The sequence below is a fragment of the Mya arenaria genome, chromosome 10, assembly GCF_026914265.1.
Source record: "Mya arenaria isolate MELC-2E11 chromosome 10, ASM2691426v1".
NCBI lineage: Eukaryota > Metazoa > Mollusca > Bivalvia > Myida > Myidae > Mya > Mya arenaria.
The window spans coordinates 71,534,219-71,552,737 of record NC_069131.1 but is presented as its reverse complement, the minus strand read 5'-3'; the positions used below and the strand labels follow the sequence as shown (position 1 = coordinate 71,552,737).

Here is an 18,519-nt window from a genome sequence, read left to right as displayed (position 1 = left end):
TAACAGTATTGCCAAATGGCTCAAGGATACCAGGCATCTACAATTGACAGTATTGCCAAATGGCTCGAGGATACCAGGCATCTACATTTAACAGTATTGCCAAATGGCTCGAGGATACCAGGCATCTACATTTAACAGTATTGCCAAATGGCTCGAGGATACCAAGCATGTACATTTCACAGTATTGCCAAATGGCTCGAGGATACCAGGCATCTACATTTAACAGTATTGCCAAATGGCTCGAGGATACCAGGCATCTACATTTAACAGTATTGCCAAATGGCTCGAGGATACCAGGCATCTACATTTAACAGTATTGCCAAATGGCTCGAGGATACCAGGCATCTACATTTAACAGTATTGCCAAATGGCTCGAGGATACCAGGCATCTACATTTAACAGTATTGCCAAATGGCTCGAGGATACCAGGCATCTACATTTAACAGTATTGCCAAATGGCTCGAGGATACCAGGCATCTACATTTAACAGTATTGCCAAATGGCTCGAGGATACCAGGCATCTACATTTAACAGTATTGCCAAATGGCTCGAGGATACCAGGCATCTACATTTAACAGTATTGCCAAATGGCTCGAGGATACCAGGCATCTACATTTAACAGTATTGCCAAATGGCTCGAGGATACCAGACATCTACATTTAACAGTATTGTCAAATGGCTCGAGGATACCAGGCATCTACATTTAACAGTATTGCCAAATGGCTCAAGGATACCAGGCATCTACAAGTATTGCCAAATGGCTCGAGGATACCAAGCATCTACATTTAACAGTATTGCCAAATGACTCGAGGATACCAGGCATCTACATTTAACAGTATTGCCGAATGGCTCAAGGATACCAGGCATCTACATTTAACAGTATTGCCAAATGGCTAAAGGATACCAGGCATCTACATTTAACAGTATTGCCAAATGGCTCGAGGATACCAGGCATCTACATTTAACAGTATTGCCAAATGGCTCAAGGATACCAGGCATCTATATTTAACAGTATTGCCAAATGGCTCGAGGATACCAGGCATCTACATTTAACAGTATTGCCAAATGGCTCAAGGATACCAGGCATCTACATTTAACAGTATTGCCAAATGGCTCGAGGATACCAGGCATCTACATTTAACAGTATTGCCAAATGGCTCGAGGATACCAGGCATCTACATTTAACAGTATTGCCAAATGGCTCGAGGATACCAGGCATCTACATTTAACAGTATTGCCAAATGGCTCGAGGATACCAGGCATCTACATTTAACAGTATTGCCAAATGGCTCGAGGATACCAGGCATCTACATTTAACAGTATTGCCAAATGGCTCGAGGATACCAGGCATCTACATTTAACAGTATTGCCAAATGGCTCGAGGATACCAGGCATCTACATTTAACAGTATTGCCAAATGGCTCAAGGATACCAGGCATCTACATTTAACAGTATTGCCAAATGGCTCGAGGATACCAGGCATCTACATTTAACAGTATTGCCAAATGGCTAAAGGATACCAGACATCTACATTTAACAGTATTGTCAAATGGCTCGAGGATACCAGGCATCTACATTTAACAGTATTGCCAAATGGCTCAAGGATACCAGGCATCTACAAGTATTGCCAAATGGCTCGAGGATACCAAGCATCTACATTTAACAGTATTGCCAAATGGCTCGAGGATACCAGGCATCTACATTTAACAGTATTGCCAAATGGCTCAAGGATACCAGGCATCTACATTTAACAGTATTGCCAAATGGCTCGAGGATACCAGGCATCTACATTTAACAGTATTGCCAAATGGCTCGAGGATACCAGGCATCTACATTTAACAGTATTGCCAAATGGCTCAAGGATACCAGGCATCTACATTTAACAGTATTGCCAAATGGCTCGAGGATACCAGGCATCTACATTTAACAGTATTGCCAAATGGCTCAAGGATATGACAGACTTGTCTGTCTGTCGGATACCTCAAGGAAGTGTACCTATGACGCTATTGTTCTGAAGCATCTCTGTTTTTTTTAAAAAAAATGAATGGTCTCAGTGCCATCTGTTTGTTGGAGAAGACTTAAGGGAATTTACCATGCTTGAAAGAATGTTGTCAGGATTGTCTGCAAGTGGTATTTACTTAAGGTGGAACGCGACTATGATTTTCTTTTCGAGTTACTGTCTGAAAATTGGTATACGTATAGAAGAGCATATGCCCAGTTAGGGACTGTTTTTACTTTTTCAATATTCGGAACATTTTTGAATCTACGAGTGTTCAAAATATGCCACTGACGTCAATTTTGAGACGTCTCTCATATTTTTGCGTTCCAGCTACAATAACCGATATTTTCATCAATTCTTCGTATACAGCTATGAAATTTCAACGTCAAGTACGTCTTGTGAAAACGTTCACGCTCATATATTTTTCTTTCTCTTGTTGAACGTTGTTGTTTCTAAATTCGTCTATAACGTCATTTTTCGCGGGAAAAACGGCGTCGTATTTCGCTGAAAAAAGTGCGCCTTTTTTAAATCTTGAAAAAACTGCTCGTTTAATTTTTGATTTTTTTAAATACATGTATTCAATGTTTTATTACAATTCGCCTGATATCAAGAAAAGGGTACCTCACCGACTTCGCTTTTGCGCAGTATCAAATAATCTAACCCCTATACCTGTTTCTTTTTTAATACGTAGTGTATTTAAACGTTTAGCATGACGTTAATCGAATTGTTTTTGTTTATTAAATGGAAAGATTAGAAATCTTAGAGTGTCTGATCAGTTTTATGTTAGGTATATTTGTTATTGTTGTTGTGCAAAATATCTAATTCCACACAAAACGGGCGCTGAATAGCCAGCTTTATACATCATTTATACATCAAGGACTTAAATCTGGCGGCTATTTTAATGAGAGGCTTTCTTAATTATTAAGCAATCTCATTTGCTGAATCATAATATTTTGATAATACACATCAATTATCGTTCCAGTCACCATGCTATGAGCTGTGACTATGCTGATTAGTGCTTTTATATATATATACATCTACAGTAATAACACAACTATAAACGGTTCTACTACTTTATTAGTTACCAATTTCTTTAATTAGGTAAAAAAGTATCAGTAGAAATCTGCAGTTATAAGGCTCTAAATTAAGCAAAAGCATAGTAAATCCAGTGTGTGACACTCATTTCATACACAAAATATAACTAACAAACCAAAAAATGTTAATCGACAGAAATCTTTATTGTAATGAGCACAAACGGATCCCGGCAGTAGAGGGGGTGCAGCCCCCCCCCCCCCCCTCCCTTTAAAATCATCCAAGTTTTCTTCTGTATGTCACTATCGGAGAAAATGTAATAGTATACAGATCTATAAAATATGCGACTACAGAGTTCAGTGTTTTGAATCTAAGTTTGATGTAGTCAATCGGTTATCGTTGAATAAAACATATACAATTAATAAATTTCACTAATATTGGTAACCATATTATTGACTAAGTTCGGTAGTGAATATAACTCTGAACACGCAACGGTTTGGGGAGGGGTGTGGGGGATGGTCAGTTCTTGACGTTAAAAAATGATCGGTCATTCTTTGAACAGAAAGAAAATGACTCATGAGGTCAATATATAACGGGGTCAATCGGCGTTAATTTAAAACACACAGAAATTTTAAAGTGAAACTCTTATTCAAATCAATATTCCACATGTATAACAAACATTTATTTTGACTGATAAACCCTTACTTCTTCCTAAATAATAAACTCATACACAATATTATTAACTGATTACAAGATTGTAACTGTTTATTTAATAGTAAAGCGCAAAAATGATTCATTTTTTTGGTGAATGCTAAAGGATTTACTATGGTCTCATATTTCTTTCAAATTAAACTCGGTATTCTTCATAAGAACCATTGTTTTCGATATGTATTTATTCTTAAAGGCATATTAAAACAATAGTATTAGTTGTGGTAAATCGTATTTGTGTTTAATACTTGTGTTTGCACTGATTGTAAATGATCACATTGAATTGTTTCTATTATCTCATCTTATTAAGGGTTGTTATAGTTAACACAAATGCACTCACATGAACGCACGTATACGCCCACATACTCGTACATGCAGGCACGCCCATACACACGAACACGCACACACACACGCACACGCACACTATGATAAAATATATGTTCCAAATGGCTCAAATGATGATCTTAAAGTTAATGTTTTTAGTGCAGTGAAATGTTTAATTTTGTTAATCAATGCCCCATAACGAGTTATTTTGTTTTCCTGACTTTACCACGCAGTCAATCGTGCGTAAAAGCAAATTCATGAGATAACTTTTGGCGATGCATTCAATGCCCATGATACAGAAGCCAACATAGCTACCTTATCCCGCACTCAATGTCCCTGCCGTGCGTATTGTACACGCGTGTGTGCGTGCGTGCGTGCGGGCGTGTGTACATACATGCCTGCGTGTGAGAGCGTACATGTGTGTGAGAGCGTGTGTGTGCGCGTGCGTGTATGTGCGTGTGTATGGGCGTGCGTATGATCGTGTGCGTGTGTGTGTGTGTGTGTGTGTGCGTGTGCGTGTGCGAGAGCGCGAGCGCGTGCGCATATATGCATGCGTGTGCACGCGAGCTTGAGTGTGAGATGGTGTGTGGGGTGCGTTTTTACGCGTGCTTGCGTACATGACTTTATTGTACGTTTTTTGCGTGTGTTTGTATGTAAGCTATAACAACCCTTAACAAAATGAGCTTATAGTAACTATTTAAAAATGCACGCTTACTCTCCTATCTCAACTAAACACAATATCTTAATTTCCCCATGGCTTGACATATTCATAATATATCCAAACATTGATAGACATAGAACATAAATAATAGTATATACAATAATAGTACAGTTTAAAATTATAGCATATTGTTGTCAAAATATTTATATAGGTAGGATATAGCTATATATAAGTATAAATGAAAAGCTTACATTCTACATGCAAATAAAATAAGTCTATTTGGCTTTCATGATAGTAAGGTCGTATGTGATCTGACGCTTGGATGCAGAAATCTTGTCGAAAACAAAGGTTCTTATGAGAAATACCGAGTTGATTTGAAAGAAATGAGCATAAACATGGTATTTTTACATTATGAGATTAGAGTAGACCACAGTAAATATTTTAGCATTCACCAATAATTTAATGTTTTTGCGCATTCTGTTATTAAACACGCGGTTAAAATCTTGTAACCAATAATTAATATTTTCCATAAATCCATAATTGAGTAAGAATTTAAAGTTTTATTAGACAAAATTGATCTTGTTATACATGTTTATGCATGGATTTTGGATAAGCATGTCACTTTAACTATAGTTCATTTACAATCAGTGCTTTAATTATTTAAAAATGTTAACTATTCGGAATTCAACAGAAGAAAACAATGTTGAATTATGAATTTAACTAAAATTAACAACAACTGTTATATGTTATTGATCAGTGGTTTATTCAAAACTAAACTCTTATTAGCGTAAATAAAAGTTCGATTTACGTCATGCTAAACGTTTTATAACAAAACGTAATGAAAAAAAACAGGTATAGGGGTTAGATTATTTGATACTGCGCAAAAACGAAGTCGGTGAGGTACCCTTTTCTTGATATCAGGCGATTTGTAATAAAACATTGAATACATGTATTTAAAAAAATCAAAAATTAAACGAGCAGTTTTTTCAAGAATTAAAGAAAGGCGCACTTTTTTCAGCAAAACACGACGCCGTTTTTCCCGCGCAAAATGACGTTAAAGACGAATTTTAAATAAATAACGTAAAACAAGAGAAAGAAAAATATATGAGCGTGAACGTTTTCACAAGACCTACTTGAGGTTTAAATTTCTTAGCGGTAAACGAAGAATTGATGAAAATATCGGTTATTGTAGCTGGAACGCAAAAATATGAGAGACGTCTTAAAATTGACGTCAGTGGTATATTTTGAGGATTCATAGTTTCAAAACCGTTCCGAATATTGAAAAAGTAAAAACAGTCCCTAATTGGGCATATGCTCTTCTATACGTATACCAATTTTCAGACAGTAACTCGAAAAAAAAATCATAGTCGCGTTCCACCTTAAGGTATCCGTGACATTATTGTGGTGCATGCTGTTTGATGAGTGAACGGTGAATTTATACACAGATTTTATTTATAAAAGGAGTGTTTTCACCATACATTTGTATATATTATGTCCAATAAACATATTTTCACACTTCAATTGTAATTGTAATTAAATGTTCTCGGACCAAGACAATATGAAATCTGTAGTATAAGATTGATCGCGCAAAAACTTATTGCCAGGGCGGAGACGATGTCTTTGCCGAGATGTCATACATTCTAGTATTAAAATAAGTGTTTCACAGGACTTTCGTTAGAAATAAGAATAAGTTTGATTAACGTGTTGAATGTGTCTCCAATGCCCTTTAAATGAAAATAGTATACTCACAGATGCATATGCTATGAAACATATTTTCAACGAATTTCCTCGCATGTTTAAACAGTCCCATTAAATTCCGAGTTGTCTGCAAGTGACTAATGATATATTCATTCAATATGATTCATTATATTTACTAGGATGAGAGTGTTTCATCATGGTTATGGCTCTGACAGGTCGAAAACCATTGCTTTAAGTCCGTCTATAATAAAACATGAAAGTGAATTTTTTAACCGTCTTGTAAGGTTGTAAGAGTGTGTAATACAAATTGGATCATTAACATATACAGAAAGGATAATACATTATACAAATGAAAACAATTAACTTCATTGAGTACGACCAGAGGTTCAGTATGGTTTACAAAACATTCATAAATACATACATTGAACGTTGATTCTGAAGAACGTCGCGTCTGATGTCTTTCCGTCTGTCTCTGTTGCAATACATCCCATTACACGATTGTTATCCTCTGTCCTTGAAATTTTGGATACGGTTAGTGTTGCCTGCCGGTTTGAGTCAAAGGAATACTTATTGTCGGCTGTGATTCTTGACCCATCTCTTGTCCAGCTGTATCTCATGGACAATGAGTGGTTTGATGGTGTGGTTGTAGATGTGCTCCTGCAGTACAGGTTTAGTGACGTGCCCTCGTAGAGATTGCCTGAAGAAGTGACTGTCGGCGTCGTGGGCCTGCCTGTTTGAAATAAGACACATATTGTGGTTACCCTTTGTTCGTTATAGTTTTTCTACTTAGTGAATAGATGAAAAGTTCGAGTTTCGACGCCGAGAACATAGGAATAACAATTTTGAACAGTTGTGCTTTATTCCGATTTGTCACGATAATTAAAGACTGATAAGGATTCACACCATTGCCGTCATGACCGTATCCACAATTTCTCAAGACCAGTATGAATCATGTTAGTCGATAATTTGATACAATACGAATATATTACCTTCGATAAATTGTAAGAATATACAATCATACAGCCAATTCTACGTTTAAATAAGGGAATGGAAAGTAGGTCCACACTCATCTATACTGATATTATAAAATGAAACACTGCTCTCGCTGGACAGTAGTAAACAATGCACTCGCATTTGCGTATATTCTCAACGAGTTTCGTTTGTTTGTTTCTCTTCAATTCATATTCGATTCATACTGCTCACATGTTGACAAGAAGTACATGCAGGTTAGCAGTCAAATTGTTTTATATTCTCTGTACGATATGTAGAAAGGATTTATAGGAATGAATCTATTGAACGGACCTCAGTTGTTCTAAATATCGGTCTAGCAAGGGACACATCACAAACTCATTTATTGTGTTTGCGAACATTTGAGTAATATTTACATCCGTACTTGATTTTCTTAACGATAAAAATTGAGTTCATTTTGCATAAACCGGTTTCTTTCTAGGACAAATGTATGATACATTATCGGATTGATTCAGACAATGATTATCTTTCTACGATATATTTAGGCGATATCTTCGTCTACATTTAAATACATTAAATAATTGGAGACTGCCCAAGTGTCATGTATTTTCGTGAGTTCGAACAAATATTGATATATTATATTCGAGAAGACTAGCACGACACAACACTTCAATATCTTTGCGAAAGTTAAAAGACACCAACAAAGTAATTAGGACGCTATAATTACCCCGAACTGGAAGTTATCCATTAAATCACCATGAACACATTTTTTATGCCCTCTCACATGGGTCATGCATATGTAAAACATGTGTTAAAATGTATCGAAAGTTCTCATAATTAAAATGAACATATTACAACATAAATCATTATTACCTCCACATATTTAACAGAAACTATCAAACGATTAAAAACATTTTTGAATCTTTATTTCTTTCTGAAAATTACTTATGGGCTATTTATTATGCGGAGGGTAAAAAGAAAGACACCAAGGGCGACAAGTGCTCTTACCATTTACATTCGCTCCTCACGTTTTGTTTCCCTTTGTTGTAATTAAAGGCTTATTCTCAAACACCATAAGGTCGAAAGAAATTGCCAAATAAGAAGGGAAAATGTAAATATAAGTATTGATTCTTATTTCTTGTGCATTCATGCAGTATGAACGCTCGGCCGCAATTTTGCATATTTCCAATATGCATATGCAAAATCGCGGCCGAGCGTTCATACTGCATGAACGCACAAAAACTAAGAATCAATCCTAAAATCTACCGTTTACGTTTATGATTGAGTCTTAGGTATTTCCAGCTAAAACGTCGTCTTCTATATTATCATCCAGCATTATATTGATGTTTTGTAAAACTAATTTATATACAAAGTCATTTAGGTTTTCCACCCTGCTATTTAAATTCCCTAAGATCATATAATTTAGATTTTCTCAATCAATTATGTCATAAACAGTATTATCAAATGCATTAGTTTGTGTAATTCCTTCACGGCTACTATTTGTAGGTACATCGTAACAAAAACATACATATAAATCATCGTTCCAACCCACTAAGTGAGATTTGATTTTTAACCAAAGCATAGAATCATCCACCGTTTCAGGTTATATGTCTATAAATAGCATTCGAAACCTACAAAATAAGGCCACCACTCTCATAAACTGCTCTTGAGTGGTTCAGTGTCCATTGTAGAGTGTAATGTGAAAAACCTCCCACATCACCATCTATTATGTCCAATTTACATGTTATTGACTCCAATGGATGTTGTAGAATGTTTATGAGACATCTTGTTCCAAAAGCCTGATATATGTTGATTGTTCATGCTAAAATGTTATAATATCGTAATGATGTTGATTTTATTGTCACAAACAAGTATGAACTGTTCTTATCCATATGTGGCACTTTTAATAAGAGATTGTAAAATAATTCATGATGTATAATTATATACATAATATGATACATTTTTTTAAACCGACTCCATCTCAAACATAGATGTCCGTATCAATAAGAGATTGTGAAATAAAAAAAAACCAACACTTTAAAATAAGCATGTATGTACTAAGAAGGTAAAAGTTTTCGCCTTTTCCTCAATAAACCTAACGTTTTCATCTAATAAAATATTATTTAAAAACAGAAACCACTACTTTCATTTAAGGTAGCACACCTCTAATGGAAACCTTCACTTGAAACTCAATTTAAACTTAATTCTAATGCTTTAGCTAAGCACAGGACTACAAATCTTTTGAGGGTTTCAAGGTAGTGGTTCGAATCCACCCAGAAGCACAAATATGTTTTTCTTCTTTGTTTTCATTAGCTAACATTTGTTTACAAAAGTTAATATTGTATTTTCATTAAAAAGTAATTAAATACATTTTTACACATAAATATTAGCTTCTGTGAAGATTTTATAACTTGCAGGCATGGCTGAAAAAGGTGGTTGGGAATTACAAACTTTATCTTTTTGAAATGAGACGGCATCACATTTTGATTTTTTGGCATAATGTTCCCAAAAGATTAAAGATAATTATTAATGAAGAACAGGTCATGAGTATTTCTAGAACTTATTATTTTTGCTTTTAAACGTCGATGTTCCAATTTTACGCGGTCAAAACAGAATGTTAAAATTGAAATACCATATGGCTATTTCAGTACAGTATGATTATATTTGTTGGTGATGTGATCAATAATGTATTAATTCTGAAAGCAAATATATTTCTTGTTACTCTGATACCAAATTATTATGAATGAAATAAAGGATTGTTCTTGTCTCTCGGGTAATACCGTTTTTATCGACAATTCTGAAATGTGGGTAGGGTAATTCAAATTTTAATAAAATTGTTATTTGACGGTAAATTTCTTTTAAAATTTGTCTTTGAATCCAGGAAACGGTACACATTAAGATATTTTTATGTTGATCATAGTTTGAAATGGTGCCCATTAGGGGTGACCTTAAGAGCAGTTACCGCGAAAAGCGTGTTTATTTTGTTATAAAACGGTTTTTCAGATATATTTTTTATTACCGTATTTCATTCTTTAACTGATGTTTTAAAAGTAGTTTATATAGTATATGATGACAAAATGTAGTTAAATACTTCCTTCTATCTTGCAATATTCATTATATGTACCTGTCACGGTAATTAAAGAAGAAATTTACATTTGTACGTAAATAAAGTGTACATTAACTGAAAGCTTTTGATTTATTTTGTTTATCATAAAATAACAAAGAAATTTGTATATATTATTGAGTAATTATTGAGATTTTCTTTGTTATTTTATGATATAATAATGTAGGAAAGTAAGGTATGCCTTTTAAGTGTCTTAAAGTGTACATCTAACCACCTTTAAAGTATACTGTATCGTAATCCCAAAACTTTATAATTATGTTTGTATTTAATTACATTATGTACCAAGTGCTTTATATATTGTGTAGTTAGATTTATGTTATGTCAGTACATCATTATATGTTGTGGTTTAGTTATTATATTATGACATTTGGTAATAAAGTATATGGATACATAGAGAATGATATGATATCATATCATTCTCAAGACCTGTATCACGACGAGTTCGCTGTGTAAACACGTATCAGTCGAGACCGCAGGGTCAAGGAAAGATACTCCAGCGAAACAAGTCAGCATTTACAATTTACTTAATTGAGCAAAATAACAAAAAATGTTTTATATCTCAGAAAAATAAACAGATTGCTAATACACAAACAATAATTGAATGTCACAGTACAATAGAATTGCAAACATAAAACGGTACTATGTTTTACGAATATGAACAAATCGTATTTTGTAGTTCCGACGAAACGCGGCCATTTAAACAACATGGTCGAATGCGAATGTTCGTAGGATGTTTTTTTTTTTTACTTTTGACGAGTATTTTATGCAGAACTGAGGAAGTTTTCGTGGGTCAATCTGTATTACTATCGATGACGCGAATGAGCCTTCATTTTTGTTTTTGCTGAGAAAATGTTCTTCGTGCTCATCCTCACCTTTCTTTGAATACCATGTTTGATTCGCATTCATAAAACACATACATTGTACCAACAGACATATATTTATATATGAATAATATTAACTCATTTAAAAAGCTTATGTACGTTGTTCTTGTCATTATTATATATAGCAATTTACTCGTCAAAGAAATAGTGTCGTATGGATGTTGTTACCACCCGAATTGAGATCCTTAAGAATGATGCTAACACTGTCCATATTAACGATATATCTGTATTTAAATACTATATGTCATGTGTTTCCGTTCCGGATAGAAAATTGCGTTGCCATGTAACGAGTCTTGCCTCGATACAGAGTCAATCCGGTATTATCTGCTGGATTATATTCCAAGATAATAATTCCGACAATCCTATGGTTACGAGTTATGGAAAAGGTTTTAAATCAAGTTTCCCGATCCTCTCTCGCTCTGATATGGAAGAGTCTATAATTGAAATAAAACTTAAGAAATTGATAAGAGAAAACTGCATAAAGTATTAGCGTTATCCCCAGAGTTGATTTTAGCAAATACAATTTCACAATAATGAAAGTTCGTCAATCTTTCTAGGGTCCGTGTCTGACGTACTTTCATTATTGTGAAATTGTATTTGCTAAAATCAACTCTGGGGATAACGCTAATACTTTATGCAGTTTTCTCTTATCAATTTCTTAAGTTTTATTTCAATTATAGACTCTTCCATATCAGAGCGAGAGAGGATCGGGAAACCTTGATTTAAAACCTTTTCCAGAAATGTATTGAAATGTATTTTGAAAACAGTGACTTCATTTTCATCGTTACAGGTTTTGCTATTGAAATAATACCGTTGCAAATATCGAAATTTGATCCCGTAGTCTTTTAAAGAAGCTTTAGAAACCCGCTTGTAATTAACTTCAGCACCCTTATTGAGTTCATCAAAGGTTTTACTTTCAAAGTTTTCATGGCACTGACGCTGCAACCTTCTGAAGGTAGTTTTCTAATATCATTATTAACGTACGACTCGAGCACCTGGCCTCTTGGATGACCCTGTAGTAATCATATGTACCTATACCGACGCGGCTGCGCATGCATGGTATTTAATTTTGATGACCAACGTAGATTTTGACCTTTATTGAACAGATTTGGGCAATCGAGTGCGCATTCCTGTCTTTTATATTTAAGATTTAAGTCTCTTACTACGTCAAGTGATTACTGTGGACCTAAAACTACCTCTAAACATTTACGAAAACCCTTACCTAACAGATACAGGGTTACACACTGTATAACTCTAAAGCCAAAATTATGCGTCAGTATGTATGTTCCCGAGACATCTGTTTGAACTGTATCCAACTCAATGTCAAGTAAGCCGTTCTCCAGGTTTGCACTGGACACTATAGACAACCCACTGGTATAATGAATGTCAACAAGCATATCGCCGTCCACGTAGTAGATTTTTAATAAAGAAATTCCGTTATATGTGGCAACGACAAACGCATCATTTTCGCTGACCTTGGTGTGAAGTACCTCAGTTGTAAATGGCAAGACCGGCCGCTGACCGACATCTGTAAATACCCGTGTGTTATTGGGACATTCCCAACAGTGGCCTGTAAATGATAGATATACGTCTTGATACGTCAGAGAAATCTCTGAAACCCTAAACGTGATTCCTGGTCTAGAGTTGAACATAATTATTTGTCAACAAAAGCATAATTACCAGTTAGCGTTCTACAGAACATAAAAGGACGCGAAGTAATAACACGGCGCAAATCTGGCCTAATTATTTTTTTCTGCTGAACGTAAGTATATCATTTAACTCGAACAGCAACCGCTCAAATTCAAAATGTGCTGTTGAAGAAAACATCAGATAATAAAAGGCGTTCTAACAAACTTAATTATGTTTTGATCGTGTTGACATTAGACCACACCCTTTTTTATTTTATTATTTAATAAAAATACATGTTGTTTTTCATCAAAACATTTAATTGTTATATAATTGTATTTGAAAGAAGTGGGACGTTTCGATAAATAAAGACCAATACTTCCTGCTTACAATACTTCGGAAAGATGTCAATAAGCGCACAAATATTTATTGAAATTTTCAACGCATACGGGAAAGGTATATGTATTGTTGCATTACCAAATCAAATATGTTCTGCCTGCAACGTATAACGATCTGATGAGAGTGTGTTTTGTTGAAACTGGAAAGCCGTGTATATTTGGAATTTGGACGGTATGGCATACACGCTATCATTACTATTTCTTATACATATTTACTCGAATATATGTTATAAGATTCATCTTACACCAACATAAGATATTTTCCAGCGAATGCAGGCTATGACAACCATACATATTCTTATGATATAGGGCATATCACAACAATGCGAAAGTGCCTACTCATTGTTACGTACCTTATTTCTTTTAATTTACACATGACCTTGAATCAAAGCATGGTTATACCCTCTGGGACCATTGCCTTCCTCCTATATTTATCGGTTTTGTAGTTGAATGGTTTTCAGACCATCTGCGATTGCGCGCAGGTAGTCTTAAGACCGCAAATTCCAAAGAACTACTTCTATTCATGTCGTTTTAACCCATTTTTTTGTCCCAATGCGCTCTATGTTTAGCAGAATTATGACAAAATCAGATTAGTTGTATTGCGTTCCGAGTATGAGTTCTTGCTTGTTCGGCTATTTCCGCGCTGTATTTCTGTATCCCGGCGTTTTATTTTTAGCAGGACATAACTATTTTTAGATCGTTATATTTACAAGATTAATAGGTCAAAATAATGGAGGCTCTGATAGGCAGTTTACATACTGATATCCACTCTGAGTTTAGCCCAAGATGTAATACCGACCGCAAGTGTCCCATCGCCTGCATGGTTTGTTATTATAACCTGGTGTGACCCTGAAGCACGCGTATTTGTAATGCTTTATTTTTGATATTACTGTTTTATGAGATAAGAAACAAAAATGATTGTCTGAAAGTCAAAATAGTTGTATCTCAGGTTTCGCGTTGCTCATGCTACAAATACTATGATTTGCCTGCTATACAATTACAAAATACTGATGTTTTCATTTTTTTGCGTAGTAGCTTCGTTCCGGTGTATTCTTGCCATTGTTTTGGACATAAGGCTTTCAATTTATTCTCACACACATGCCCTGATACGACATTGAGTCATTCATACGTTTGATGAAGCAAAGTAGTTCGGATTTAACCTGTAAAACATCTAAAGTGTGCGAAGCCTTCATAACAGCACTAGTATTATTTCTACACAGATATTTACGTAACACATAAATGACATTTATTTATCAATAAAACTTGAAAAAGCACAATCGTATTCCCATTCTTAAAACAGACAATTTTCGATAATCTAAAATTAGTTTCAACATCATAAATTGACAGATTTTCTAAATATAGTTTCTACATTAACTATTAACTGACCACATGTTTGTCCTCACCGCGGGAAAACGACCCATCTCATAAGCTCTGCATTTTGATAGGAATTATTTCTAAAATTGCTCGTAATTACAAAATCATTTTCCTTAAACAATTAAAAACGTGTATGTTCATAAAACTTGCCTTACGTATGATATCTAATCAAAGCACCGAAAAACCTTTAGAAGCGATTGAAAGGGGTATGCATTGTAACTTTAAATACATGGGGATACGTCGACTGAAGTGATACGCTGTGCATTTTGAATGGAATTATTGCTGAAGTTGTTTGTAAAAAAATGATTTTCCTTAAACAAAACATGTATGTTCATAAAAGGAAATGATATTTTCCAATCGTATGATATTTAATCAAAGCAACGAAAACCCTTTAGAAACGATTGAAAGGGGCGTGCATTGTAACATTAAATACATGCGGAAGGGGTATTACGACGATTGAAGTGACATTTACATAAACAAAATGACACAAGACGCCATATAAAAGAAACAGATATGTTTCTTTCCTCGCCCAGTGTGGACACAAGCGTTCTTGGCCCTCGGCACATTTTCACTTTTATATATGTGCCCTTCACCCATTCCCATAGTTCAAATAAAATTTGCAACTCTCACATATTTGCCCGCAGATAGTCTTTCAGCGCTTCGCGCTTTGATTGATTTCAGCAACAGGCTGAACTTGCTGCATTTACTTGATCTACTTTTATTGTTTACATTTTCAACGCATTGACTGTCCTCATATACCGGATATGGTCATTTTACCCACAGTGGTTACGTTCAACCAATTTTGATCTTTTTTAACGTAATTCAATGTTTAGTATACAAGTTGAGCTTTCTCCCCATGTATGTTGGGGCTTGTGAAGCACTAGCAATCAGTGTTATCTTCCATACAAATTGGGCAATTGACTATATAATATATACGACATTTAAGGTCTATAAAACTAACCTACATTTTAGACCATCGAAAAGATATGGAGGCATGTGAATACTTAAAAAAAATATTCCAATTGAAATTGAACAGTAGGTTACATTTCTTTAGGAACAAATACTCAATTGCAGAAGATACTGCTTACGGTATGAATATTTATTTAAAATGTAAATATCAGTATCGATCGACTTTTTATGGAAAGCAAGCAAATTTCCAAGAAGCGCGTGATCAATCCTTTATTGGTTAAATCAAATCATATTTATAACCGACTGGCTTGCGAATCAGCGAGTACGGGATCAATCGAGTAGTTTCGAGGCACGGAGCATAGAATTTCAGGTTGTATGTGGCTAAAGGCTTGACCAATAATAATTTTTGTTCTTATAAATGGCATACTAAAGTATGAACTATGGTTTGTAACAGAAATTTTTGAAGTACAACCGTGATGGAAATAATGAAAATACATGTATATAACTAATATCTATATATGGTTAAAGGTTGACAAATTGGACATTTCCAATATTATGAATTCATTGAAATTGGTGTACTTATTTTATTTAACACTGGTTAAATCAATACAGATTCAACTAAATGAATAATCAGTTTATGCATTTTAAATACAACTTGTATCGTGAACATGTAATTATACGGTTACATCATTTTAATAATACATCGTAAAAACGACAACATAAACCGCTAAACTGCATTGTACAACGCCTTAAACTGCACTTTGGAAATTTGATTCGAAACTGCACACAGGGCAGGCGGATCACGGATGCAAAATTTTAATAATCGTACAAATATTCAACGTACTCAACGTACCTCCTGAGGAAAAAGCGAAAATCAAAATGTATGTAAGCAATAATCCTTCCATAACTGATCCAATATTTATACTAAAACCATAAACCATGGCACACCTCGTTTCAACGTTAACATTCAAATGAGGAAGTCGTACAGTATTCTCACAGTGGTATGCGGAGCATTCAGTTGAAACGCATGTAAATGTTGCTCAATGATCAGTTATTTAATAGGGTAGCGACAATGTAACCAAATTATATTTGTAGTTTAACCATCTCACATAATGCAATTCCGCCTTGTTTTTTTTAAATAGTATACTTATAATATGATTATTATTAATTTGATTAATATTCGTCCGAATATTTCGTGACTAATTATCTCGTGCATACTTACTTTTTCCCAAATGTGTGGCGTTAAGAGAAATAAAAGTTCTTAAGAAACGTGCACTTGAGTTTTCTACAAAAACGTTTAAACTTTCGAAGATGAGTGTTACCAATCACATGGAATTATACGTTTAAATTAAATAAATGGAACTTATTCGATTTAAAGCTGAATGAACCATTGTATATATGTCAGCGAGAAAATTAATGTTGTACGAACGTTTTAAACAGTTTTTATTATTCAATATGTCGGCCAAAGAAGTTTGATTCATAACTATGCATAATTTATACGAGTCTATATTAATGCATCGCTGAATTGTGAACTAGAGTTCAGGTATTCGTCAGCGATGCGCAACTCCTACCACTTACACACTGGTATCTTAATGCGTCCACACTATATAATATATGCTTAAACTAACCTATACCGAGGATCATGTAAATTATCATCAGTAGCAGTATAAGAAGAAAAACAGATAATGCATTATGATGCGATTGCATGTACGCTCATTTCTTTTCCAACATAACTTCTATATCTTTAATTTTTCATTCTTCGATGTGATTTTCCGTAAATTAAAACAAAGATATATCACACTTTTTCATTTATTCAACAGTGAATCCTGCTAAACAAGTATTAACTTTGTCACCATAAACTAATGTCAAAATTGCGACAGAATTTAAAATATGAAATTAAAAAGTAAATTATAACATCCGTGTTATATATGGTTTATATTCTCAATGTAGGAAATTAGGAAATGGCTTTCAGTGGGAAATGACTTTCATAAGTTGTTTATCGTCTTTCAGTCCAAACCTATACTTTGATACTGTATATATGACATTGCATACTTTGTATGTTACATTCAATAATTAAAAACATTTAAACCAATGTTATATACAAAAATACTGATGAATAACTTCAACAAGAAAGACACAAGAACAACAGACACTCTGTTCTTCGAATAAAAACTCTTCAAGGTATGACACATATTTGTATAACAAAACTGTATCTAAAATCACAAAAAAATAACACATTAATCATACATTTAAAGCGATCATCACATACATACAGAAAATGGTTAACGTCAAAAGATCACAGGTAAAATGACTAAATGCAATATATAATCACATAAACACATTAATTACTGATAAAATCACATCTGTAATCATATAACGTAATAATAATACGTTATATTTTTATCCTTGGCCGTCTTGTCATTGCTCATGCAATTTCAGCCCCATGCCGTTTTCAATGCATTCCCACAAACACGGCATACAAATGACACCACTGAAATAGACAATGACATTCGTTAATTTAGCACCACTTTGTTAACTTCGCAAATACATTACACAATGAGTAGTTTGCTAGAAGAATATCATCGGTAAAGGCCTTTGCTATCAATAAGATATGCCTTGTACAAATACAAACCTCTTAAAATCCTAAAATGGTGGCCAATCTAGCAAATTAATACTGTACAGTGTTATACTTTCCCTTATGCGTACGACCGTAAGTATTATGATAATATTAATAATTTAAATGATTATTTTTTACCTCAATATTAATTGATATTAGTAATAGAAAAACAATTATAGTTTAATTGGCAAATACGTTT

General features: G+C 34.2%; 1 protein-coding gene across 1 annotated transcript in view; it reads right to left on the bottom strand.

Moving 5' to 3' along the window:
- LOC128204997 (nephrin-like) overlaps positions 1 to 16,656 on the bottom strand; it is a 42,869-nt gene extending 26,213 nt beyond the window's left edge. The window contains exons 1-3 of the mRNA XM_052906393.1: positions 16,557 to 16,656; positions 12,619 to 12,966; positions 6,844 to 7,152 (exon numbers count right to left, since the gene is read on the bottom strand). Of these exons, the coding sequence (XP_052762353.1) occupies positions 6,844 to 7,152; positions 12,619 to 12,966; positions 16,557 to 16,644 (745 nt within the window). The 5' untranslated portion in view covers positions 16,645 to 16,656. The remainder of the gene's footprint in view (positions 1 to 6,843; positions 7,153 to 12,618; positions 12,967 to 16,556) is intronic.
- Between the last annotated feature and the right edge of the window lie 1,863 nt (positions 16,657 to 18,519).